Here is a 27,359-nt window from a genome sequence, read left to right as displayed (position 1 = left end):
TTTTCCGAATCACTGAGCACGTGCAGCACCAACAGGGAACAGTGGTGTCCGTAACCCTTGGCTGTGACACAGTTCCCTCCATTTGTTTATGCGTTGACTCATTTTTTTATGTGGCATATGTATGTATCTATGTGTGGGTGAAGGCACACGTGTGTGCATACATGTGTTGAGGCCAGAGGTTGACCCCAGATGTGTGGCTGCGTTATTCTTTGCCTCATTTTCTCAAACAGGGACTCTTCGCTGAAGCTGGGACACCCCACCCCTGCCGCCAGTTCTCTAAGCTGGTTGACCAATGGGCTCCAAGGATCCACTTGTCTCCACCTCCCCAGAGTGGCTCACAGGCACCACTGCTGAGCCTGGCTCTCACACGGATGCTTGGGGTCCAAACTCAGTTCCTCATACTTACACAGTGAACACTTTGCCTACCGAGCCACCTTCCCAATCCCTCTCTTCCAAGCATCGTCACTATTCGGGTCTCTAATTGTTCAATCTGTCATTGATTGGCTTGTTATGGTCTCTCAAAGGAGAAGGGGCGGTTCTCGCCGATATGGGGACTGGCTCCTTTCTATCTTGAGGAGCCGCAGAGCTCCGGTAGACAGCTGATGCTTAATTAAAAATGTACCGAATCGTGAAGGCAGGCAGGCAGCAGTCATGCTAGAGAAAGTGACAGAATTCTTTTCTTGGTAGTAACAAGAGCTCTGAGCTCCCAGTGTTAATATGTAATAACACAGAGAGCCGTGAGGTCCCGGACAGCCTAAATCTTTCAAAAAGCAGGGTTTCTCCGTATTAGTGATGTTTTCATTGAGTTGTCGTTTGCTCTGAGGCTGTCCCGTAGTGAGGCGCACCAGAAGAACCGCCCACGCCCGCCGGAGCAGCCGACGATGCTTATTTCTCAGTGTTCTGAGGCCTGGGGGAGGGGAGGCTAAAGCAACCCTGTTAAAAACCACTGTCTTATATCAACCCGAATGTCTCCCGAGTTGTGCCTTCCTGAACGGCTTCAGGTGGATGAGCAGCCAGCCTCAGCTTGGTGCACATGGATGCAGTCGCATTTCCCCTGTATGTGATTTCCCGTCACCTCCATCTTTCTCCCCGTTCTTTGTCAAGAAAAGTCAGCTGTTACCCTTTCATGACGAGGCACGCCTTTTATTGCCGCAGTGAGCTGTCACATATCAGCGGGAGATGTAGAATTAGAAATAATTAAAGCATATAAACAAACAAAGAGCTTACGCCGCTGAGGCCCACGGCTCATCACGCAGACACCAGCTGTCACCCGAGAGGAGTTGAGAGGGGCCTTCAGCAGAGGTGTGGACTGGCTTGCTCAAAGTCTGTCCTCCACCCAGGGTTCTGTCCATCTGTGGTGCCAGCCTTGACCATAATGCCAAGAGCCAGGTGCCACTCAGCGTGACTGAGGGGGATTCCGGGATTCAGCATTGAAGTTGGGGACTGTGTGGGCCTGGCCAAACAAGGATGGGGGGGCTTCTCCCCACCTTTACAAACAAGATAAAATGGGGCCACTGGTACTCTTGTGACACTACTCCTTAGAAGGTCCCATGTACAAAGAATGAAGACACTATAGATGCATGAGAAAACAAACCAATAAAACCCCTCAAGACGTTAGACACCCCAAAGTACTTATGTTTAACATTTAGTTGGAAAGTAATGATGGAATAAAATATCTGACTCTTTAGGCTTTCTTTTTTTGTCCTTGATCATCATGGCCACAAGAAAACAAAAAGGTGTGTGTGTGTGTGTGTGTGTGTGTGTGTGTGTGTAAGGTATAGCTTGGCATGCTTTTTTCTGAAATTCTTGCATGAAAGAAAACTTCCCCAAGAAATATTTTGGTTTGTATACCTTTCTTGGCTTCTTGGCTTGCTATTCTATGAACTGCTGTCCGCAGCCATGCCCTCCCCACTGTGATGGACTGAAAGCCTTAAAAACCGTGGGGCAAAATGAACTCTTCCTCCTCCTCTGTCCTTTTGTCAGGTGTTTTGGTTACAGTGATACAGAAGTAACAAATGCAGAAAGTTGGCACCAGGGCTGGGACTGGAATGACTAACCCTGATTATGTATTTCTCAAGCCCTTTGGAGCTGGTGTGTGGGAACAATTTGGAAGCATTTAGAGATGTGGGCCGCGGACGCCCTAGAAGCTGTAGGCAGGGCTTAATGGGTGATTCTCCCAGTCGCACAGGAGACCAGAATTCCACAAGAAACCCAGACAGTGAAAGATGTGCTCATTGGGTTCCTGAGGGGGAAAAGCACGCTCCTGAGAGTTGGACTGCAGCCTATTGTAGCAGAGACATTTGTCTACATTTTACATGTGTCCTAAACTTTGTGGGAGGCTGAATTCAAATCAATGGATGGGGCTAGAGAGATGGCTCAGTGTATAAGAGCACATGCGCGCGCGCACGCGCGCGCGCGCGCACACACACACACACACACACACACACACACACACTGCTCTTACAGAGGACCAGCACCCACTCAACAACCATCTGTAACTTCAACTCAGTGGGTATCTGATGCCTCTGGCCTCTGTGGGTATCTGCGCACACACACACACACATACACACACACACACACACACACACACACACACACTGCTCTTACAGAGGACCAGCACCCACTCAACAACCATCTGTAACTTCAACTCAGTGGGTATCTGATGCCTCTGGCCTCTGTGGGTATCTGCGCACACACACACACACATACACACACACACACACACACACACACACACACACGGGGAGGGATAATAAAAAGAAAATAAGGAATAATTAACTCGACAGAGAAGATTCCCAGACAACCTAACATTCAGGTGATGGTATGGTTATTGCACGCCACTTTTAGCCAAGTTTATAGCGAGAAATGTGAACACAAAGTTTAGCAGAAGGTTGTGAAAGTATGAAGTCTGACTGGAGAAGGAGTAAGTTGAAAGTTGTGGACAAACAGGGAATAGTTTGCAAGGAGATTAGTCATGTAAAAAGAGAAGCCTTTGCACTGGGACAGCGGATATTGACCAGATGCCAATCACAGCACATTTTAAAGTTAAATCCACACACTAGTCTAAAAGATTTTTGTTGTGAAAAGTCGACACAAGGTTTTCCTGCTTATACGGGGCTGCTTAGGGAATTGTTTTCTCAGATTCCTCCACTCAGGCACTTACAGGCCACTAGTAGCTATGGTCAGAGTTGGTCTGGCTATTTAACATGGTAGCTGACTTTGACATTGTTAGTTTAGCAAAACCAGCCTGTGCATAATAGACTCACTGTGAGGGTCTCTGAGAAGCTGATGTGTGAATCTGGGAGAGCAAAGCCTGAGCTGCAACCAGACTATAGGATGTTGGGGATGTCAGGAATATGGGATGTGGACCCCCAAAAGCAACATGTGGGGATAGTCCTGGAGAGAGACCAGGTGTGTGTGTGTGTGTGTGTGTGTGTGTGTGTGTGTGTGTGTGTGTGTGTGTGTCGCCATGCAGATAGCTTGATGGGGCTCTGGTAGCCCAAGGTTATTGAAGTTCACATTAGGACCCTGCGTCCCTGAACACTAGATGTTGGGCTGTGGGGTCTAGTGTTTTCCCTGATGGCTTTCAGTCTGTCCCTACTATTCTCCCACTCCTCCATTTTTTTTTTACATTTTTTATTAATTTATTCATATCACATCTCGATTGTTAGCCCTTCCCCTGTTTCCTCCCATTCTTCCCTCCCTCCCACTTTCCCCCTTCTCCCCTCCCCTGTGTCTGTGATTGAGGGAGACCTCCTCCCCTATATATGCTCTTAGAATATCGAGTCTCTTCTTGGTAACTTGCTATCCTTCCTCTGAGTGCCACCAGGCCTCCCCATCCAGGGGATGTGGTCAGAAAAGGGGCACCAGAGTTTGTGTGAGAGTCAGATCTCACTCTCCACTCAACGGTGGAGAATATCAGGTTCGTCGGCTAGGTCTTGGTAGGGGTTCGAAGCTTACTGCCTATATTCTCCTTGGCTCGTGCCTTAGTTTGAGGAGGATTATACCTTTTTCTCAGCACCCCATGGAACGTTCACCCCTCCATTTTGTATTTGGAATCCTTACCCTGTGTTTTTGTACCTCGGAAGCATGTGCCTTACAATTTGATTTTCCAGGAGGTCACAGTTATGAGTTGTCTCAGGTGTCAGAAGGGACTTTGACCTTAAGACTTTTGGGTGTTGTTGAAACCATGACTCTGAGGATTTTAGAGGGCAGAATGTGCCTTGTTCTGTGAGATGGACACCATCCTTTTGCAGGCCAGGAACAGAACACTGGGGCTTCACATGAGGTGTCCGAGTTTCATGTTGACAAGTGGTGGCCGTGTAGTGGTTGATCGTCACTGTTGACTGGATTCATTGTAACCTAGGTTATTGGTGAGGCTCATTTGTGGTGTCTGTGAAGGTATTTTTGAGAGAAGATTACCTGGGGTGGGGTGAACCCTTCCATGTGGGCAGGACCATCTTCTTAGCTTAGGGACCGGATGGAATAAGTAGAGAAAAAAGAATGGCAGGTAAATATGGGCTTGTTTCCTCTCTGCTTCCTGGCTGTTGTGAGACGAACTGCATTGCTCTGCTGTGCCATTTCCACCCTCATAGACTGATTCAGCTGAATTAGTAAGCAAAATTAGCCTTTCTTCCCTCAGCTTGTTTGTCTGGCGTGGCGTTCTGTCACAGTGACCAGCAAAGGCGACTGCCTGTGGGATGGATGAGCGACCATTTCATTAGGTTTATTCTAATAGTTCAGGCTCTAAGCCCATTGTGCCGGGTATCCAGCAGGAACTGTGTAGGGGGAGCGGGGGGCTGCCACTGGGAGATTGGTGACAACTCCTTAGATCTTGGGTTTTGGAACCTTCAAAGTCATATTTCCCCAAGGCTTGTCATCTTCCTCAGTCCAATCTGTGAGATCTGGGTCATGCCAGGTCCTCAGCTCTGGTACTCTCAGCAGGACCTGGGTCCTTTGCCCAGATGTCCATGGGTCCTGAGGGTGGGGAGTCCCAAGGACATGGATGTACTGTAGTGAAACTCCTGCTTCTTGTTTCAGGGTGCTGATGACCCCCAGATGGCCCTGGCGCTGAACTTGGAGCCTGCATTGATGAAGAAGTCTGATCCTGAGGGCCCCACCATGCAGCTCTTCCCCGAGAGGGAGCTTGCCATCCGGATAGGTAGCACTGGGCCTCTTTCAGGCAAGCTCTCTGCTGCAGATGCTGAGCTGGGACCAACCCGGGGCTGGTGGGAGGAGAGGAGGGGGGAGCCAGGCACTCTGCCTTTCCAGGCTGCTCACCTCACGGCTCATGGTGGTGCTCTGCCCATGCCTCCTTTCTCCTCGTTTGTTCATGCAAACTCTTGCCCATTGTACAGGCAGTCGTAACAGCTTTGTTGCATTCCCAGCTTGAGTGTGGACAGGGGTCACTCTGAAGTGGATGGGGGTGATTTAAGTTAGAAAGGATGAACATTGGTCCCTCCATATCCCCATCCCTATGTACCTCGAGCGCCATCTTCATCTGGGGAAACAGTGTGCACATCTGTCTCTTGCCTTGTCTGTGTGGAGCCACAACACTTTAAAGACACCAGTGGCTACACGACGTCCTTTCTGCCAACACTTCCTAGTCTTGGAGGGCTCCTGTCCGTGCTTGGATTCTGCTCTGCGCAGCCCGAGCTCCATGGTTTCTGTTCAGATTCTGCTCTGAATGCATTATCCAGGAAAACCCTTGGATGCCTTTTCTCTGGTTGACCCTCTCTGCCTCCCACAACTTCCCAGCTGAAATATAAGCAGGAAATACAATGATCTAATAGGATCTCTAGGTATAGAGTGTTAGACACCACAGTTGCCCTCTGCCACCTCTAACACACCTCAGTCATACTCAGCCTGTAATGACCGAGGCCTTGCTGCCATTCCTCGACCTAGGATTGTAGTCAAGGGCTGTCTTCCATCACACTTGTCACTTTTTGTGCCAAGTCCTGAGCGCACAGGCACACAGGCCATCTGTGGTTTTTCACTAGCACTTTTCTTTGCTCAACTCCCGTGTGCCCTTGTGAGGATCTTGCAGCCTCCCTCAGAGTTTGTGTAGGGTAGAAAAGTTGGTCTGGCTCTGTTTCCTTGTCTTTTATGCCCACAGAGTTGGGGGTTCAGGAGTGGTTTACAGTAGTGGCTATCAACCAAACAAGGTAAAAACTGGCAAACACACACTTGCATGTGTACACACACACACACACACACACACACACACACACACACACCAGATTGTGAATGCATGTGTCACAGCAGCCACAGGACCACCTTTGCCATCAATCTTCAGGTACCTTTTTGTTTGTTTCTTCTGAGACCAGAGGGTTTCTGTCTTACTGATCTGCAACTGCCAAGCTGGCTAGGCAAGCTGGCCAGAGAACCCCAGGGATGTGCCTCTCTCCGTCTCCCCACACTGGGGTTGTAAGCATACACCACCAATGTTCAGCTTTTTTATGCAGGTTCTGGGGCTTGAACTCAGTAACTCATGGTTGCAAGGCAAGCCCCTTGTAGGTGGAGTTATCTCCCTAGCTGCTCCGTGGGCCTTTCCCAGGGAGTTCTGGGAGATTTCTGGCTCTTCTCAGTCAACCCAGTGTTCAGTGGCAGCTGAGCTGTGTGGAGGGAGCTGTGGTCCTCTCCCCTGCTGCTAACCACCAGGTACAATCCTGTCACCAGGTTGCCAAGCAATCCTTGGAGCTGTTGCTAACTGTTCTGATTCAGGCCCGGATGCAGCCCTGGAAGATGGTTTGCTCTCAGCTGTCTCTCCTCACCTGGCTGCACCTGCGGGTGTCGGGCATCTGGAGACTCTCAAGCTGATAATGCTTATTTGCTGACTGGCCTCCTTCAGACCAAGCCTGAAGGGACACTGTTTGTGCCATCTGGGTTTGTCCTTTAGCTTGCTTGCGGTAACTGGAGCAAGGAGGCCAGCTTAATGGGCATTTAGTGACAAACATCAGCCTTTAAAAAAATAATCACAGTGTTGCTATCATGTCCTATAATTGGTCCAGCAGGGGGAAAAGCCAGAGAAGCCATGCCTTGGGAGGGAAGTTCAGTTGCCCTGGGTAGCGGCAGCAGCCAAGCTGGGAAAAGCATTTATTAGACGCTTTGTTATCGATGGTCATCTGTGCCTAATGCTATGACATCAGCTGTTCTCAAAGCTGGGAATATTTTGGGATACAATGAGGCCAAGAGTTCCTTGAAAACTGTATCATTTTCCATTTCTCGGTCTCTCTTTCTCCCTCCCTCCATCCCTCACCCTCAGTTTTCTTTCTCTTTGCATCATCTACCTACCCATCTGTCTACCCATCTGTCCCTTTTTTTTTCTTTTTCCCAGTTCAAATGTAATGGCAAGAATTAAAAGGAAGTGTAGTTTTATTCCCATCCCCAAATCACTTGTAGTTTAATCTCCCTACCACAGACCTTTTCTGGGTCTTGTGTCCTTTGAGGATTGCTGTGCCTGTGTTGCAGCCAGCCTTGGGACATTGTTCTATATCTTGTGATTTTGAACTGGACCCAATGTTGTTATTGTATGGGGCACTCTCAGATCCATCCCATTCTTGTTATTGCCCCTGACCTTGCATGACTCAGAGTCCTTTAGATTAATTCTAGTGTTCTGCTGTTATCAAGTATTGGGCAGAGAACATTTTGGCATGTGTGAATAGTTGTATATGTGTATGTATGTATGTATGTATGCATCTATTTGGGGTCTGTACATGAGCATCAGAGGGTTCATTAGCCTCTTAAAATATGCCAGACTTTAGTGTACTTGTATCTGCTATATTACATTCTTTGAGAGTTTCATACATGGAGATGGTTCACTGGTTACTCTCCCCCGACCCTGTTTTATCTTCCTCTAACTGCTGTCAGCGCCTCCCCTCCCCAACCCTTTGGCTTTGTTGCATATCCTGACCTGCGTGTTTGTGGAAGGCGGAGTGCTGTAAATTTCATCACTCTTCAGACTCTCTGTGACTCCAACGTGTCCTGAGTCTTGGACATCTATGCTTCTGTTTCTCCTATCAACAATTTTGAATTATCATCCTCTTTAGGTTAGGGGAGGTTTTTTTCCCCGTCATCTCTTCTGGCCTATAACCCAGACTTCATTAAAAGGGTGGGGGTTCTGGGTGATGGTGGTGCACACCTTCAATGCCAGCACTTGGGAGACAGAGGCAGGTGGGTATCCATGAATTCAAGGCCAGCCTGGTCTACAGAGTGAATTCCAGAACAGCCAAGGCTACACAGAGAAACCCTGTTTCAAAAAACAAAACACCAAAAAAAAAAAAAAAAAAAAGGTGGGAATAAGACATGGTGGATATTAAAATGTGCTATGAGAAAAGAAAGAAAGACATTTTATTTTAGCAGAGGCTGAAAAACAAAGGGCTAAGATGGCATTGAGTGTGGTGTTGATGATGATCATGGTAGTAGTGACGATGATGATGGTGACAACAATGTGTTAGCCAAGAGTTCTTTATCACTGTGGATGTTAAATACAGTAAATAAGTAACCAGATATACTTTCTTGAAGGGGGCTCTATGCAGCTAGGTGGAGCAGTCACTCATCCCTGCTTACGGGATTGCTGTCAGTTGATAGGTTTTCAGAGCTGTTTCAGTTTCTGGAGAGTGTTGTAATCTCTGGTCCAGTTGAGCTCAGGATTCAGGTAGCACTTGGCCTGCTTCTTTGCCTTCTTTTCTTCTTTTTTTCTGAGGCAGGCAGTGGTTTGGGCTCACATTTTCTGGTGGCCCAGCCAGAAGGCCGCACAGCATTCCCATGAACTGGACTGAGCTGCCCTGACAAAGCATGCTGGCACACTGAAGCAGGAAATACCGCCCCCCCTCACCCAAACTCTGGGGACCGGAAGTTAGATGGAAGTGTCTAGGGGCAGGGTAGCTTCCTCAGAGGCCTGTCCTTGGCTTGCATGTGGCTGACTTCTCTTCAGAATGTCCAGCTGTCGTGTGACGCTATTCCTGGGGAGATAAATGCCTGTGCATCCCACATAGGACACTGGCAAGAGACTGAGGTATGGATTCCACCAAAGACCAACTTGGTGGACCAGTGAACTTTACTGGGTTTTATAGGAGCAGAAATGACCCAAAGACAGCTGTGTCGCCAAAGCCCACCCCAGCATGGGTGAAAGATGACAAGAGCTGGGAACTTGAAGCGCACCGCACAGCCTGCAGGCTGCTCAGCAGTGTCCTTTGCTGGTGGCAACTCAGCTGGCTTCTGCTTCTTCCTGGCTGCTTAGCTTGTCTGGGAACTATTCTCAGCAGTCTTTCTGCTTATCTGCTTTTGGGTCAGGAAGGACCTAATGAATCTGGTTGGTTTCAGGGACTTCCTGGAGCTATTTTGAGTTGTTTTACATTTACTTCCTTATTTAAGGAGCTTCCCTGAGAAATGGAGCATTTCACTTCCCTTTAGAAAATCCTCCTGTTTCATCTCCTTGTAAACACCCTATCCTAAAATATCCTTATTGTCTCACTTTGCCTTACATCCTGTGTCTTAGGACGTTTCCCTCCAAGGTGCAAAGGCTTAACCTTAGAGGAAACTGCTAACAACACTGCCCCATCTCGGCTCCCGTTTTGTGTGTGAGGACATGAGCCCTATGGGATTAGGGCCCAGTCTTAGTTGACCTCACTTAGGTGCTCCAGGTAGAGCTCATCTCAGGTTATGCAGAGTTAGGATTCTGGGCGGTGGGGAGGGATTCCCAAACCAACCCATCCATCCGTGTTAGCTACTTGTCTCATTGCTATAGAAAAATACCTAAGAAAAGCAGCTCAAGGAAGAGGCCTTCTTTTGACTCACAGTTGGAGGGTGGTGTCCGTCATGGCGGGGAAGTCATAGCTGCAGAGGCAGGAAGTAGGGGGGTCACATCATGTTCAGACTCACTCAAGGAACAAAGAGGAGGTGGGGGAAGGGAAAGGGGGAGGGGACTGGTGCTTGGATTGCTTTTCTCCTTGGATTTCATTCTGTGCTTCCAGCCCATTGAATGGTGCCACCAACATTTAAGGTGGGGTTTCCCCACTCAGTTGTCCCGATGTAGAAATGCCATCACAGGCATGCCTAGGAGTTTGTTTCCATGGTGAGTCTAAACGCCCCTAAGTTGACAGTCACGATAACCATTGCACCATTTTAGCCCCAAATCACTTTTTAAAAAAAGTCTTTCCACAAGCGGGTATCAACTTCAAGGAGTTTCACATGGCCAGATGTGCTTCTCTTGGCTTCCCTAAGATTCTTTGAGTGTAGTTTTAGTCCCCTATGCCAGCCGGATCTGGGTAGGTTAGTGCTGGAGAATGTTGTCCTCCAAACAAAACAGGGCTGTTGATGGTCCCTCAGGCAAGCAGGAGCAGGGAAGGCAACTGGACCCTCACCTGAAACTAAAGCTCCACCCACAGGCCCCTCCCAGCTGTTTCTACATCATCTTATCCCAGTTGTTTCTATATAATCTTACCCCCATAGTATATAGCCCCAGGTCTGGAAATGTGGTGGATTATATAGCTTGGGGAAGGCTAACTAAAGCGGGGTGCTCAGTTTGCAGCTCGGGGGAAGCTGACTTGACGTGGTGGGTGGACACTTTCCGGTAAGACTGCTTTAGGGTCCGCCATGCTCTTGTCAGAATCCCTCACCCACGCATACTCTGTAGAAAAGCCCAATAAACTCATCGGTGCCCCAGAGTGAATGCCAGAGGAGTAGTCGTCCTTGGTTTCCTCATGACTACACCATTTTCCTCTCTGACTTGTGCTCCCCCAACTGCACACAGAGATCTAGTTTCCAAGTGAAGCCATGTTCTGTTCTGAGGTTCCAGGGAGCTTGGCAGGGCACCCATTCCACAGGGCGCATATACCACCCAGCCTGTGTTCAACCCCATGTCCGGGCTCAGGATCATGGTTCTTGTAAAAGCCTTTTGTGTAGGGTACAAATGAGAGGAAGGGGGGAGAGAGGGAGAGAGAGGGGGGAGGGACAGGGAGAGAGAGAGAGAGAGAGAGAGAGAGAGAGAGAGAGAGAGAGAGGGAGAAAAGAAGAAGAAGAAGAAGAAGAAGAAGAAGAAGAAGAAGAAGAAGAAGAAGAAGAAGTAGAAGAAGGAAGGAGGAGGGGGAGGAGAGGAGAAGAGAGGGGAGGAGAGGAGAGGGGAGGAGAGGAGAGGAGAGGAGAAGAAGAGGGTGCCTGGGGAAGCTAATCCTGACAGTAATAGAATGAAATCCTTTTTAATTCATCCAGAGCCCTGGAGCCCTCTCCTGCAGCTCTGCTTGAGGTGTTCATTAAGTGCTACAGAGAAGTTAGGGATACTGCCTCCTTATGCAAAATTTAACATTTGCTTGGTTAGCAGGCTCCATCATATTTATAAGAGCCTGACACATTCATTTCAGCTCATAAGTCTATTAAACAGGGTAATGTGTTTTTAATGTGCACACAGGAAACAACTGGGAAGCGTCCAGAGCCCCACGAGCCGGGTTGGATATTCCTGCCGGGCTTTTATTACTCAGAGATTTAGCGGGGCTATACCCAGAAACAGCCGACTTGGTTGTTTCCTATATTATTTTGTTTTGTTTTTCAGCTGTTGCTTTTTTTTCCAGCCTTTTAAACTCATAAAAAAAAATAGGATAGCACTTTGGTTCAAGTATTTAGGACTTTATTTTTGCCTTCAGTTCTTGGAAGGGGTGATCAGACCTGAGGCCTCATGCAGCTAAACCAGTGCTAGTCCCCTGAGCTGCACCCCCAGCTTTTGAGTATACAGGATAATTTTTTTGTTTTTGTTGTTTTTCCCCCCCCTACATGTTCACTCCTAGCTTGGTTTCTTGTCTTTCTTTTTCCTCTTACTGTTATTATCTTGCCTGGTACAGACCAGAGGCTTCTTTTGATTCTGTAAGACTAAAGGGAAGTGGATGCTGCTTCTAGCCTGTGAGATGGAAGGGGCTGAAGGAACTGAACTTTGCCATAGTGCTAGCATCTGAACCGGGGTGGGTGCAGCCTCGCCTGGAGGGAAAGTGGGTCAGTGATGTGCCTGGCTTGACCTGCTGCTGCGTGAGCAGATATGCTCGGTGGACCTTCTGGCCACTCTTGACGTGTGCCATTCTAGCTTCTTGAATGCATTTCCCCTCTTGGGATTAGGGGAGGGAAGTAGCCCTCCGTATCCAAACCTAAATCAGTTGTTTCAGAGGACCGCAAGTTTGGAGCTGTATATTCTGGGACTTACAGATTCTGAACCGGAAGCGATTCTCAGCACTCCTGGCACACATACCCTAAGTGAGGAGGGAAGGCAGGTGCCATCATGGAGGACAAAGTCCACGGAAGACTGTAAGATGCTCCCTTACAACTGACACGGCTCTGGGAATCCCTGTTTTCCTCTCCAGGAGGTGGGCCTCACCTGCTGGGCTCCCAGCACCACTGTGGGCCTGTGGGTTTGGTCCAGTCAGCCTTAGTGATGATAGGGTACCTTCTCTACTGTGAGGAAGACTCTAGGGATGCTTACATGAGGTCTGTGCCCTCAAGGAGACTCAAACCTCCCTGTGGTTGAAAACAAATAGGGACCATTGCTCTATGTACCCTTCTCACAAAGTCCTTTGAACTGAGTCCTGCACTTCCTCAGAGCTCAGCACAGTCACACTCCACATCTGCCTGCGCCCCCATCCCTTGCTTTCCCATTCATCCAGCCAGTGTGGACTCAAGCCATGTCGTCACTGCCTCTGTGAGCTCAGTGAGGGCATCAGTATTCGTTCACTGAGCTTTAGCGAGAAACCATACATCGTGGTCTCGATCGTCTCTGATAAGGTCAAATGTACAACCTGGTCATAAAAAAAAAACCTTAAGATTATAAGTGGTCAGATTCCAAGCTTCATCACCATTTCAAGACTGTGCAGTTGTATGGGAGATAAGGGGTATTTATAAAGTTCATAGAATATACTTTAAAATTGGCTCTGGGAGTGTTTACCTTTAATACCAGAGCTCAGGAGGCTGGTGGGTCTTTGTTAGTTCAAAGTTAGCCTAGTCTACATAACAAGTTCCAGGCCAGACAGGGCTACATAGTATAGCTCTGTCTTGAGAGTTAATTTTTTTTTGTCTTAAGAGTTATTTTAATTTAAAATATATAAACAACCTTGCTCATTTTGCCTATAGTTTCACGAATTATAAAAAATGCATAGAGCTTTGAAACCATTCCACAAGTGGATAGAAAACGGTCCCAACACCTTCCCAAATTACCTTTGGCCGCACCTGTAGCCAGCCCCAGCCACGTATTTAACCATTGGTTCTGTGGTTTCGCTCCTCCCAGAATGCCACCTCAGTGGGATCATACAGCCTTTCCTTGCCAGGCTTCCTTCACTCGGCATCATACATTTGAGACCGCTCCATAACGTCACAAGTAATAAGACTCACTTATTTTATGGCTTAATGGTATTTCATATTATGTGGACATACCAGAGGTTCTCTGTTGGGTCGGCTGCTGGAAGACATCTGACTTGGTCCCCAGTTTTTGGTAATCGTGAGCGATCCTGCACTAGATATTCACACACAGCTCTGCGTGCAAACAAGCTTTCATTCCTTTGGCGAAGCTGAGGAACCCTGTGACATGTGTGTCAGACTTCACAGGAACCCCCAAGCTGACCTTCAGATTGAGTTTCCACTCCACCATTCCCATGCTTGCTGTGCGTGCGTCCTGCCCAGCCCCAGGCCATGGAAACTTTTCAGTTTGCCTCTTCCGCCTTAGCTCTCCTAGAAGTCTCCTGTGACTTCACTTTGTGTTTCCCTAATTCCGTCTGTGCTGTGTGGCACTTTATTTGCTCCTTTGCATCTGTACGTCACCTTTGGTGTCGAGATTCTTCGCCCATAAACAAAAATGTTTGCGATCCCCATTGCAAAGTCCCCAGACCTCTGTCAGATCGGTAGTTTTCATTCCTTTTTCTCCCAGTCTCTGGGTTAATTTTTACTCTCTGAACAGTTTCTTCTTTTGAAAGAAAAAAAAAAGCTATTAGTTCTGATCAAGTCCAACTTACCAGATTTTTTTCTTCTTTTTCCAAATTATGCATTTGGTGTCGTGTCTAAGGGTCACAGAGACTTCCTTCTGTTTTCCTCTAAAAGTTTTGCCTATGTGATGGCTAGTGTTTATTTTGCACAATCTGGAACCATTAGGGAAGTTTCAGTGTGGGGTTGACTAGGTTAGGTGGGCCTTTGGGCTTGTCTATAGGGGGTTGTCTTGATTGGGTTAACTGAGGTGGGAACACTACCCACTGTGGGCACCATCCCCTAGCCAGGGGATCCTGGAATATCGGCATAGAAAAGGTGAGCTGAGCACCTGAGTGCGTGCCTTCATTGCTGTGTTCTCTGACCAAGCACATAGTATGGCCATGTGCTTTAAAACTTGATGCCTTCCTTGCCTTCTCCACCCTGGGGGATTGCACTTTCCCCCTTAGGCTGCTTTTGTGAGAGGATTCTGTCACAGCAGCAGAAAACAAACCAACACAGTTTATGATCCATGTTGTGTTACTTTTTTTTTTGTACTATTTTTAATGATGTATATGTTTGTGACTCTGTGTGTGGGTATGTGCACCTTAGTGCAGGTGTGCATGGAGGCCAGAAGAGGGCATCAGGTCCTTTGGAGCTAGAGTTACAGGTGTTGTGAACTGCTAGACTTGGGTGCTGGGAACTGAACTTGTCCTGTAGAGGGCAGTGTGCACTATTTATCACCAAGCCAATTTAGTCCTATCTCCAGCCAGTTCAGTTGCTTTTTAAAATAATGTCAGGTGAAATTTCCTTTTCATATAGATACTCAGCTTCCTTGGCACCATTTCTCTCTCCCCCCCCCCCTCTGTGTATGTGTATGTGTGTGTATGTGTGTGCTTTTGTGAAATACAATTGACCACATCTATGTAACGCTGTCTTTGGATTCTTCATTCTGGTTCACTTGTGTATCCATACTTTCTCTAAATTCACCCTGTCTCTGTTACTGGAGCTTTATAATACTTTTTAAAATCAAGTATCTATGTCTTCCTATTTTTTTTTCTTTTTCAAAATTGTTTCGACTACACCATTTCCTTTGCTTATCACATACAATCAGTTTGCCAATATCTAAAAAATTTCCCGATGAGAGTTTGGTTGGGATTCCATTGGATTTATCAACCAACTTGGAGAAAATAGAAATATTTAGAACGTTGAGTCTTTCATGTATGAATCCTGTGTATTTTCCCATTTATTCACACTTTCTCTGAGTTCTTTTGTAGTTTGTGGGGGTTTTGTATCTGGAAGCTACACATTCATATCTGTATGCCCCTTGTGTCACATAAATAGTAATATGTTTTAAACTTCAATTGCTCACTGCTAGTGTACAGAAGCCTAATGATCTCTGTGTATCCAAAGTCCTGATATCTTCATTTGTTGGTTGTAAGACCTTGATTGTTATATCACTGGGAGTTTTTTTTTTTTTTTTTTTTTGTGCCATGACTGTGAAGGATACTTCCATTTTTTTCCTTCTGATGTTTAAAAGCTTTTCTTGCCTTATTGCATGGCCAAGGCTTCTAGTGTGATGTTGGATAAATGGGGTCATCCCTGCCCTGCCGTTACAAGTATACTGTTCTCTACAGGTTTTTGGTCCATATGAGGATACATATTTGAAACACCACTGAGCTCATTTCTGAAAGTTTTCAGGATGAACAGATGGTTTTGAGTTGGAAAAGGCCAGAGAATAGGTCATAGGTTTAGACATGCTGGTGTAGGGGTATGACTTGATCTTTTAGCAGCTGCTTGACCTTGGAATTTCAGGGAAATGGACTAAATTAATACGTATAACTTGTAGAATAAAGCCACCAGCCTGCCAAGGACATCTGTGGGAATGGCAGTGTCCAGCAGCCAGTGCCCACCACACTCCTGTGTCTCTGGAGCACACAGGAGAAGGGCTCACATGACATTACAGTCCAGGGTAGCAGATGATCAGAGGTGGGTTCTGGGGTTGATCTTGGGGTGTGGGAGTAGAAAGTTGGTTACAGGTTTTGCTACACAGTCACCCAGGTGAGCATATAGATACAGCAGCAGGCATAGCCACTGGGGACGTTGGCTACTTTCTCTGTTCTTTCCTTTCAGCAAGGTGTTGCCATGGTAACTATAACCTTCCCCCTTCTCTGAGGTCCACCAGCACTTCTGGACTGTTAGCTAGTCTTCCCGTACTCTTTTCTGGTTTTGTCTCATCTCCCTCTCTTCCCTCCATCCCCTTTGGTGTCTCTTGGTTCTCTCTATGCTGCATCCCTCTTGGTCTCAGCCATCTGCCTATTCCCCTTCTTCCTGAGGTTAGAGTGAAATCCCTCAGCCTCTCCCACACTCCTGAGCACTAGCAGCTCCTTGGAGGATCCTTTTGAGCTCTGGGGGCTGCACTGGGGACATTTTTCTGCCCCACTAGTGCCACAACACTTGGTGATACTAGTAATTGGAAAAGCCCTCCAGGGGCATTTTCTTCTCCCTCCAAATAGAGATCTACAGGGGTAGATGCCACCCTGGAGTCCTTCCCCTCTTTCTGGAAAATTCAATCTGGGTAAAGTCTCCTCCAGGCCCTTGGTTTGGGCTGACATTGCAGAGCAGAATCCCATTAGCCTGCAGCGCTAATTAAACATATCCTAGTGGTGTGTCTCAGGCCTGCCATTCGCTGGTATCAGTGAGGAGCCCGACCATCCACAAGATGCATTAGGGAGAGGGAGCCTCGCTTTGAAGCCACCCTTCTCAGTGCCTTGGTGACAACATTTCATCTGTGCCTCATCCAGCCCTACTTGATTGGCATCATTAACCACCTAAGTGTCAGACTGTTTGCTTTTCTTCCATGTTGGTCTCGGATGGGAACAAAGCTTCACCATATTAATTTTCCCCTTCACATGGTCTTACACCCCAACACAGCCACCATGAAGATTCTTAACCATCTGACCTTTGCACTATGTACCTGTCTGGGACTGGGAAAGAGGGGTAGGGCAGGGGACAATGACTGTGCTGGCATCTGAGGGCTCTCGATATCTGGCCAAGATGTCAGACCCCCCCCTTTTTTTTTTTGCTAGTGATTGCATGAAGCAGCCCTAAGGCTCTAGGTGGTGGATGAAAGTCTCTGCAAGGCCAGGGGACACGGAACATGACAACAGAATGGGATTGAAATGACTGCCCGAGGACTAACACGCTGCCCCCTGGCTTCCCCTGGCCTGCGGTGAGGAGGCCCACGGCTGGTTTGACATGCAGAAGGCGCAGAGCCACATAGAAGCCAGTTTTGACCGTACATCTCAGCCAGTAGAACAGGACAGTTTTAACAAACCAAACCTGCGTTCTGAAAGTCTGCCTAGGAGAGTTCTGGAAGAGCTGTGGATGCTTCCCCTGTGTCTCCTTTCTTCCTTCCCTTCATGCCCCACTCTTAACATCACTGCCAAACCATGTAGCTATCTGTGCCTCACCCTGTACATTTGTCTACACTGAGGCAGACAAATACCCTCCTTTCCCTGCAGGGACTCCTCGGCGCCATACATTAAACACAGACGCGTGTTTTATTTTCTGAGCAGTGTTTTCTTGAAACTAATTAGCAATTAGCCTCTTTACAGGATGTATCACAGAAATTAAACCCATAACTTCTAAGGACTCCAAGACATCCCCCACCCCCACCCACAAGACACCACTGGGAAAGTTGGAGGGGCAGGCATCCTTCTCTATGGGAACGCCACTTCAAGCTTAGAATGTGAAATTTCAGTATTGGAGAAGTTTCAGGCTGAAAAAGATTGTAGAGAAAGTTTAAGTTGGAATGGAAATGCTAGCTGATCAAATAGATTTTAAAAGTCTTCCAAGAATATTCTGGTCTGTCTAGATGCTTAGAAGTGGCCGTTCACTGCTTTCTCATTTGGATTCTGTATGGGATGACCTCCTTCCCCACCCCAGCCCTTTCTTCTTAGCGCGTCTCTCTCTTTCGTGTGTGTGTGTGTGTGTGTGTGTGTGTGTGTGTGTTGTGTATACACAGGAGGTCATCCTTCAGACGCCTCTTCCATTTTGTTTGAGGCAGGCTCCCCCCTTGGCTTGAGCCTTCAGCAGATGTATTAGGCCAGCGAACTTCCATAGGTCCTCCTCACCACCAAGGGTGACCCTGGATGACCCTGGATGACCCTGGATGACCCAAGCTCCTGCTCTGGAGATAGCTCAGAGCAGGAGAGCACTGATCCGCACCCCCATGCATTTTCTCTTCCATCTAAACTGCCTCTGTGGTTCTGACAACATTCAGTAAGCAGAGAACCCCAAGTCTGTAAAAGGCTTCGAGACGCCCCTTTGAAAATGTCTACACTATCCAACCTTACAGAAGCCATTCTCACTCCCCAAATAGAATACAATCCAGTCCCTGCCTTGTAATCCACTTCTCTTGGGTCCATGTGCCACCACACTTGGCTTTTTATGTAGATTCTAGGGATCAAACTCAGGTCCTCACACATGCGAACCCACTTGGGAAATATGTAAACTGCTTCCAGGAAAGGCCTAATGTCCCCAAGGTATACTTAAAAAAGAAACTGTATATGAAATGCAGATTGCCATCCATGCTACTGACACCCAAGCACGTGGAGTGCCCTCTGTTCTGTTGAGCACCGGTGATGCCTTAGTTAGAGTATCTTGAACTGCACTTTACAAGTGAGGTGATGTTTTGGGGAACACAGGATCAAACCCAGTGTTGTCAGTGGCATGGAGTATTTTTAGTCTCAGCTCTGTATTGGGAACTGTGATCTCTCCCAACCAGTAACCATTAGGCTGGGTCATAAGGGCATTTGACTTGTTAACAAAGACTTTTAGTCTCTTGTTCACCTAAGCCCAGGCTCTTAGCATCCAAGGAGGTCAGGAGCAAAAAGAGCCACCAAGACTTGCCAGCATCCATTCTGAGGCACACGGCCATCCCTCTCAAAGTGGAAAAAACAGAACAAAGCAACAAAACTTCCTCTCAATACATGTAGCAGAACCAGTGTCCCTGGGAATGCGCCGTCTGGAATCATGGCTGCTGTAGTTTGGGTACAATATAAGTGTGACCCCCCCCTCCCCCGAGTTCATGTATCAGAATCTTGGACCCCAGGATGACAGGACTGGGGTGGTGGAATTTATAAGAGTTAGGGCCTACTTTGAAATAATTAGATTATGGGGGTGCCGCCATGGGGAGGAATGAATTAACGCTGATCTCACAGAGTAAGTGAGTGAGTTCCTATGAGAGAGGATTGCTAACTAACGATATTTTAAAAACAACCGTCTTCTCATTTAAATCTTTACCAGACAAGAGTGGCCACCATTCACTCTGGTGCTCTGACTAGAAGAGAGAAAAATCTCAGCGTGATTCCTGTCCATGGGGCTATGATTATAGGACATTTTCCTACTTGTGTCTGGCTTCTGTGGCTTCTGCTGGCTTTCTTCTGGTCCTTGGAGCTGTCAATGGTATGTCTGAGGCTGTTATTAAACTTGGGGGTCATAATCTGTGCCCTAAGGTGAGTCTGGCCACCCATCCTCAATAAGCCAATAAAAAGAGCCAAATTAATAGCGGAAAGCAGACAAAAGAGATTTATTCAGTGTCACCACACTGGGAAGAGATACAGCAAACCCTCACTTTAATCACCAATACTCCACAGGTGAACTCAGTGAGCTGGCAAGACCTACTCACTATGTATAACGGCATGAGCATCATGGGGTAACCAACCACTTTTTGTTTGGATTTAAGTCTCACTGTATATTATGGAACTCATGGTGGGCACCACTGTTAGTCTGAGAACCTGTGGCTAAGCGAGATTAAAGTTTAAATAGAGGGCCAAGGGTATGCACATCTAAACAGTCCTGGTCAAGATGTGGTCCTGCCTACCACTGACCCATCATTTTGTGGGGTTCGGTCTCATCCTGTAACATGGTCTGACGTGTCCTTAGAAGTATGTGAAATCTGTTTCTGGGAAACATATTCCCTCACTGGCTGGTGCCCTTTCCTTCTCCTAGAGTGAAGTTCCTGGGGGGAAAAGTCCCAATTCTTTGGACTCCATTGTTAAAATAATCTGATAATCAGATTGAGAGACATAAGTGCCTCTTTCAGATATCTTCCTGTCTCCCAGGCAGGTTACAAGGCTACGTTATGAGTACCCAAAGACAGAGACCAGGCAAATTCTAGATACAGCTGTGGTTCAAAGCATGGTTGGTTCAAAATAAAATTGTAGTTTCGATTTTCCCCGTTGTTATTAACTTTTCGCAGTTAGATGACTCACAAAGATGATGGAGAATTTATATAGAGAAAATTGTGCTCACAGGCACTCTCCCAGGGAGCAGGAGGATTGAAAAACCCAAGGGCTCATGTGGGGCTCCAGGCTTGTTGCTCTCATTAGGTTGGGCACTGGCAGGAGCTGTAGCATTGACTTCACTTGTCTGTGTTAACAGCCTGTAAGTCAGCTTCGCCTTAAGAATGCAACAAGCAAAGCTCAGTAGTTTGTATCTTGGGTGGTTGTTTTGCTCCACCTCTCACCCCCCCTTACTCTCTCCTCTCTGGTCCCAGGCTGGTGAAGCAGCTTTCATGAAAGGCATGCCCTTTGTCATGGTGGGGACAGAATAAAAGAAGTGCTGGGTGCCCTATAAGAATTCTGCACTGCAGCTGGGTAGTGGTGGCGCACACCTTTAATCCCAGCACCTGGGGAAGCAGAGCCATTGTGATGTTTGAGGCCAGCCTGGTCTACAGAGTGAATTCCAGGACAGCCAAGGCTACATAGAGAAACCATATCTTGAGAAGAAAAAAAAAAAAGCATGTCGCTCAGTTGGTAGAGTCCTTGCCTGCTATGTACCAAGCCATGAGTTTGATCCCCTGCGCCACATAAACCAATTGTGGGAGCACATGGCCTGACATCCCAGCACTGAGGAGGCAGGCGGATCAGAAATTCAGTCATCCATCTGCATAGCAAGCTTGAGTCTAACCTAAGCTGCGCGAGCCCGTAGCTCCTCCAAGTCTGCTGAGCCCTGGCATGGTCATGTCTCCTCTCTTTCCACTGTCCAACAGACTGAGTGGCAGACACAGACCTTGTGCAGAGGAAAACACTCGACTCAAGTGTCAGGTTATAAAGATCTTCTAGAGGGAAGGTTTGCTACTGTCCTCTCTGTCACAGGTACTCATGTTTGTTTCTAAGTTTTAGGAGGCCATTGTCCCAGACTAGGCTTCTGCGCCCAAACACAGCAGAATAAAGGATGAGTGGAAGAAAACTCAATGAAATGATTCCTGATGATATCCTGCTATATTCATAGATTGGTGTCTAGCTCAGTTGTAATCAGAGAGGTGTTGCCCAGCAGCTGCTGGAAACAGATGCGGAGCCCCAGAGCCAAGCATTAGGCAGAGCTTGGGGAGTCCTGTGGGAGAGGAGCAGGAAGAGTTTGGAGAGCCAGATGGGTCAAGGACACTAAGAGAAAACCACAGAATCAATTAACCTGGGCCTACAGGGCCTCAGTCCATTGAGGCTCTTCTTTTTCTGAGGAGAAATGGAGGAGGAGCGCCATGTGGGGCAGGGAAACTTGGAGTCGTTTACAATTAAATGTCCCCATAACCAAGTTAAAGCTAAGCTGTCCTTGCAAGAACTGATGGTTAAAGTAACAACAGTGGCTAAAGTTTCAAAACAACTTGCACCTCTCCCACACACACACAGAAGCACACTCACAGACGTGTACACACACACACACACACACACACACACACACACACACACACACACACACACATCCTGGTTAGCTTTTTTCAACTTGAAGCAAACTACTCACTTCTGGGAAGAGGGAATCTCAGCTGAGGGAATGCCTCCATCATATCGGCCTGGAGGCAATCCTGTAGGGGTGTATTTTTGGTTAGTGATTGATGTAAGAGGGCCTAGGCCACTGTGGGGGTGACACCCTTGGGCAGGTGGTCCTACCTTATCTATGAAAGCAATCTGAGTAAGCCATGGGAAATAAGACAGCAGCACTTTTCCGTGGTCTGTGGTTCAGTTCCTGCCTCAAGCTTCCTGCCCTGACTCCCCTTCACGATGGACTGTGATTGGAATGTGTAAAGCAAGCTCTTTCCTCCCAAGTTGGTTTTTTTTTTAGTGTTTTTTTAAAAACAACAATAAAAAGCAAATTAGTATGTGTGCACATGTGCACATTAGAACCTGACCTCATCTGATATTAGCTGGTTATTTTTCTATTTTTCTGCCCTCCTGTCAAGAAAAGTAACTTGGAATATGCTGTCTTAATCGGGACTTCTATTGCTGTGATAAAACACCATGACCAAAAGCAGCTAAGGAAGGAAAATATTAATTTCAACTTTTTTTTTTTTTGGCATTTTCGAGACAGGGTCTCTCTGTGTAGCCTTGGCTGTCCTGGACTCGCTTTGTAGACCAGGCTGGCCTCGAACTCACAGAGATCTGCCTGCCTCTTCCTCCCAAGTGCTGGGATTAAAAGCATGCACCGCCACACTTGGCTATTAACTTCATCTTATAGCTAGTCCATCACCTAGGAAAGTCAGGGCAGAAATCCAAGGCAGGATCTGACGCAGAGGCCATGGAGGAGTGCTACTGCCTGGCTTGAGTCTCATGGCTGCCTCAGCTTGCTTATAGCACTTAGGGCCACCAGCCTAGGAGTGGAACTGCCCACGATGGGCTGGGTCCTCCCACATCAATCCTCAATCAAGAAAATGCCCCACAGGCTTGCCCACAGGCCAGTCTGATGTGAGCGTTCTCAGCTGAGTTCCCTCTTCCCAGATGATTTTAGCTTGTGTCAGGTTGACAGAGAAACTAGGCAGCATAGAACCAGCCTGCTCTCAGGGTTTGTTTATGCTTTCTCAACCCTTTTCTGTACATCAGACCAACCCCTCTGCTTGACTCATGGGAACACTTGTTTTCTGTTCCGGTATGAGAAATTGCCTGATTCTAGTATTGAAAATGAAACCTTGAAGAGCTTTAAATTGCTGTAGGTTTGTCATTTGATCCAGCCAAGAGGAGGGCTGAGCGATGGCGAACAGCTACCTGTCACTGTATGTCTTCTTTCTGTACTAGATAAAAAGGCTTTATCAGGAGAGCCAGCTGTACTGCTTGCTGCTCCAATAAAGCCTTGCATGTACCACCTTATGAAGGGGGCCTTGGGAGGTGGGCTTAGGAATAGGGTTGTTTGGGCAACCCAGCTTAGTTTCAGCTTGACTTTTCTCTGGTCAATGTCCTCCTGCTCCCAGAGTTTCTTAGAATCCTCTCAAGAGAGGAACAGCACCCCAGCTTGTTGATAGCTTGAAGATAGCCAACGAGAGGGGTATATTTGTCCCTCAAAATCTCCCTTTCTTCCTGTATGGTGCGTACCTGTCCCCAAACCCTCGGACAGCCCACTCCAACTGGCCAAAACTTTCTTTGATTCTTTCATTGGTGAAAGGCCATATTTGTGGCTCAGTAAGGAATCAGGCACCTTTGTTTCTATCTCTCTCTTTGGCTCAGAGCACTGTCTGTCCCAGGTCATTAAATTCCACTTAAGCAGTTGTTTATTGCATGATGATAAAGGCTGGGCTCTCTGTAGTTGCTATAAAAGATTATGCTCCTTAGAATGAAAATACGAATTTTCTTCTGGGCATCTGGAGGTGTGTTTGAATTACTGAGGGGTCCTTCTGCAGGGTTTGATCCCCACTTTCATTCCTTGTCTGGCTTCCCAGTATGGCTGATGGCTAGAGCTGCTCTTTTTAAAATGACAGTAGCTCATGTATCCTAGCCTACCCTTGAATCCCACAGTGTAGGGGAAACGTGTGACCCTCCAGCCTCTACTTCCTGAGTTCTGGGGCTGTGAGTATGGGCCACCATGTCTGGTTCTGTGTGGTACTGGGGATCGAACCCCAGGCTGCTAACATGATAGGGAAGTGGCATTACTGATTGTGCTGTATTCTTACAAAGTCTAGATTATTACAGCTTCTTGTCCTATACTTGGCTTTTCAATCTGCAGCCCAGGAAATGAGTCTAGGCTGGAAGGTGGTATGCTGAGGTGCAGGCATCCACCTGGGCAGGGATTTGAGCCCTCCTTGAATTCTGGCAGTGTTCTTGATTGTAATTTTAGTTAAACGCTTGCACACCTGTTCATCATGTGAGACCAAGGGAATATTCGAAGAGACTAATGGTGTTGAGTCATAGGGTTTAGGAGGTGAGAGCAGGAACAAGTCAGAGCCTTATCTGTATCAGTCCTCTAAGGTCACAGGGAGACTTTGCATTTTATGCTGAGAGCTACATTAAAGCCACCAGTGATTCGAGTGTGGCCTGAATGAAAGTTTTAAAGGATGACCTTGGATGACCCCGGCTCACCCCGGATGACCCCGGATCCTGCACTGGAGATAGATGAGAGAAGGAGAGCTTTGATCCTCACCCACACCCCACTGCATTTTCTCTTCAGTCTAAACTGCTTCTATGGTTCTGGCAGCCTGCAGCAAGCAGAGAAGCCCGCGTTTGTAAAATGCTTCCTGAGAAGCGCCTTTGAAAATGTCCACACTATCCAATTTTACTGACGCCGCTCTCAACACTCAGAATAGAATACAATCCAACCTCCAGCTTGCAATCCACTTCCCCAAAATGTCATCCAGGGCAGTGAAATTCAACCGTAACTAAAGTCTTAGGAGAGTTCCTTGAGATTTCTTGCAGCCAGACGTGGCCTTGACTAACCAGATGCTTGCAAAATCAGTTCAGCCCCATCGTGTGTTCTTGACAGGGCACTGGGGTTGGGCTAGGGTGTCACAGGCACCATGTCACCCTGAATCTCTGACTCCCTACAGGTCACGGTTGGAGTGCTCTGAGCCTCTCTCTGTGGCTTGTTAGTTTTTGACTTTTGTTTTGTTTCGTTGCTAGAAAGGCGAACCACCGTTCCTTCCCCCTCCTGCCCTGTAGTTGGGGTATCTTGTCAGAAATGTCTCCAGCTGTCATGCCTGCTGCTGTGGTCTACGTTGTTCAACCTTTTCCCCTCTTTCTCTTCACATTTATGGTTGCTGGAAGAGTGGTATTCTCGGATAACCACAACCCCCCCCCCCGCAGATAGCCCACCCTTCCCCCCCATACAACCCACCCTCCCCACTCCTCCCTTCCCACTTTTCTCCCTCCATCACTTCTGCTTCTTCCCTCACTTCATTATTTTTTTAAAAAGATTTTTTTCGTGTGTGTGTGTGTGTGTGTGTGTGTGTGTGTGTGTGTGTGTGTGTACAGTCACATACATGTGCCCACAGAGACCAGAAGGGGGTGTTAGGTCCCCCAGAGTGGTCTGATGTGGGAGCTAAGGTCCCAGGCAAGAGCAGGCAAGAACTCTGATCACTGAACCATCATTCCAACTCTGTCTTTTTGTTTGTTTTTTAAGACAGAGCAGAGAGATTTTTTTTCCAGCACAGCCCCGCCTCCTTTCCCTTCCCTGATGTCTCAAGAGCTCATGGGGACAAATTGAGAGACTCACGGGTAAGCTCTGAGTCCCATGGAGAAGCTCTTTTGGAGGTGGGGGTTTGAGACTTGCAGGATGGACTTTGTAAGAAGATAGAGACCTGACTGTGGGAAAAAAAAAAAGAGTTAATGACTAGGGTTATGTATATGTTTAAGATTAACACATTTAATGGAGTCCATTTTTCCTTCCTGTCACAGGTTTTGAGATTCATTTTTGTTTGCCTGTGTGTGCCCATGTACGGTCTTGTATGCACGCATGTACAACGGACACACTTGTCTGCATGCATCCACTTACCACCTCTATGAGTGTGGCTGACAGTACTCCATGTCTCAGAGCTCAAAAGCAGATTAATGGGGTACTCAGAGGCAGGCAACTCCAGAGCTGGCTCATTGACTGAGCAGAATTCCTATTGTTCTGAGGATAAGCTGCTCCCACTTGATCCCCTCTCCAGAAACAAAAGCCTCCTTTGTGTGTGCCTGTGTTCTTAGGCGAGGGCAGACAGGCGGACGAGTGTTGCCGTAGACAGCACTAGACACTGACATATGGTGGCGTGGGTGTGAGTGGCTGGTTCCTATTTACACAAAGAAAAGTGCGGGTTTTTGAAAAATGTCTACTTAGCAGACTTTTTATTTCCGTGGATCCAGGGACATTTCAGTTAAAGGTGTGAATCCAGGAGCCGTGGGTGTGAGTTGCTCCAGGCTGACGGCCCGTGGGACCATCTGGGCCGTGTGGCATGTGGTTACTGTCAGCCTGGCTCAGCTCTGCCCACTGCCAGGATTAACAAGGTGCCAGGATGTAAGTGAAACACACATGGATGGTGGTGGGGTGGCTAGAGGGGTGTCGCTAGGAAAGGGCTGGGGCAGAGGGGCTTCTGTGTGTACCCACAGGATTTTTAATGTATAGGAAAGACGGAGAGGAAACACTGAGAGGCCAGTGCTACAGAAAGAAGACTGTGTGGCTTAGACATCCTAAGAGAATTGGGCACTCCCTGCGAGGTAGGACCAGAGGAAACGGGCAGGAGGCAGAAATCAAGACTGAGGGGAAAGCGGAGGTCAGAGTGTGTGTTCCCCGGAAGAAGCAAGGGTCCAGTGGGGGCTGGAGAGGGGGCTCAGCTGTCAAGTCACAAGTTCTTCGGAGCATTCACATCAGGTGACACACACCTGCCTGTAGCTCCACCTCCAAAGAATTTCTCTCCTGGTTTTGCAGGCATTTGCACTCTATACACATAATTAACGATTAAAACATTTAAAAAGAAGGAACAAAATGCAAGCAGGGTTCTGAGCAGTTCGGGACGGGCCAGTGTGGCTGGTTCTGGCTTCTGTGAGCTGTTGCTCTGTCCCTAGCTGCCTGGGATTAGCTCTGGGTTACCCATGAGATGGCAAGCTTGAACACGAGAGACAACTCCCTGGAGAATCTCTCTTCTCTTTGCTCTCTTTAGGAGTCAGCTTACCACGGGAGGGGCAATAGCCCTTGCATCTATAAGATCTCACAAATGTTAAAACGGTCTAAGACTGAAAAAAAAAAATTAGTGTCCAGGATGGGGGACATCAATAGGTTCTTGAGACTGCACAACAAAGGAAAACTGGACACTCCGGTTCACACAGCAGAACAGCCACAGATGTGAAGAAAACTCGTTTTTCTCTTCTTCAAAAGAAGTGAAGCCTCTAAAAGTCTAGAGAATGACTGACAGGCTTTAAAACCCAGTCAAGCCTACCAGGAGCAAAAGGCTCAGATGGTCACACGTGTATATGGAATATAAACTCCTCCCCAACCCCCACTTCTTGGCAACTTCATAGTTTAACTTTCCAATGCTGGCTTGCAGACTTTTTGGCATTTGAAAACTTCCTTGATGGATGGAAACAGGAGACATTTGAAGAGTATTTCATGGAAGAGTATGTTGGTAAATGCAGGCAGGCTCAGGTTTTTGCACCAGGTCCCCTGGCTCCTTTAATGGTCTCGGTTGCTGGAGA

The 27,359-nt window shown here is 47.5% G+C and overlaps 1 protein-coding gene across 4 annotated transcripts in view; it reads left to right on the top strand.

Moving 5' to 3' along the window:
* Positions 1-27,359, top strand: part of SLC39A11 (solute carrier family 39 member 11) — a 393,631-nt gene that overhangs the window by 167,031 nt on the left and 199,241 nt on the right. For 3 of the 4 annotated variants that reach the window (XM_084749393.1, XM_084749394.1, XM_084749392.1), the window contains exon 5: positions 5,041-5,182. In XM_084749393.1, the coding sequence (XP_084605519.1) occupies positions 5,041-5,182 (142 nt within the window). The remainder of the gene's footprint in view (positions 1-5,040; positions 5,183-27,359) is intronic. The other variant, XM_084749395.1, reaches the window with a different exon arrangement.

The sequence above is a fragment of the Acomys minous genome (assembly GCF_964271855.1).
Source record: "Acomys minous genome assembly, chromosome: 12".
Classification (NCBI taxonomy): Eukaryota; Metazoa; Chordata; class Mammalia; order Rodentia; family Muridae; genus Acomys; species Acomys minous.
This window is presented reverse-complemented; position numbering and strand designations above follow the sequence as displayed.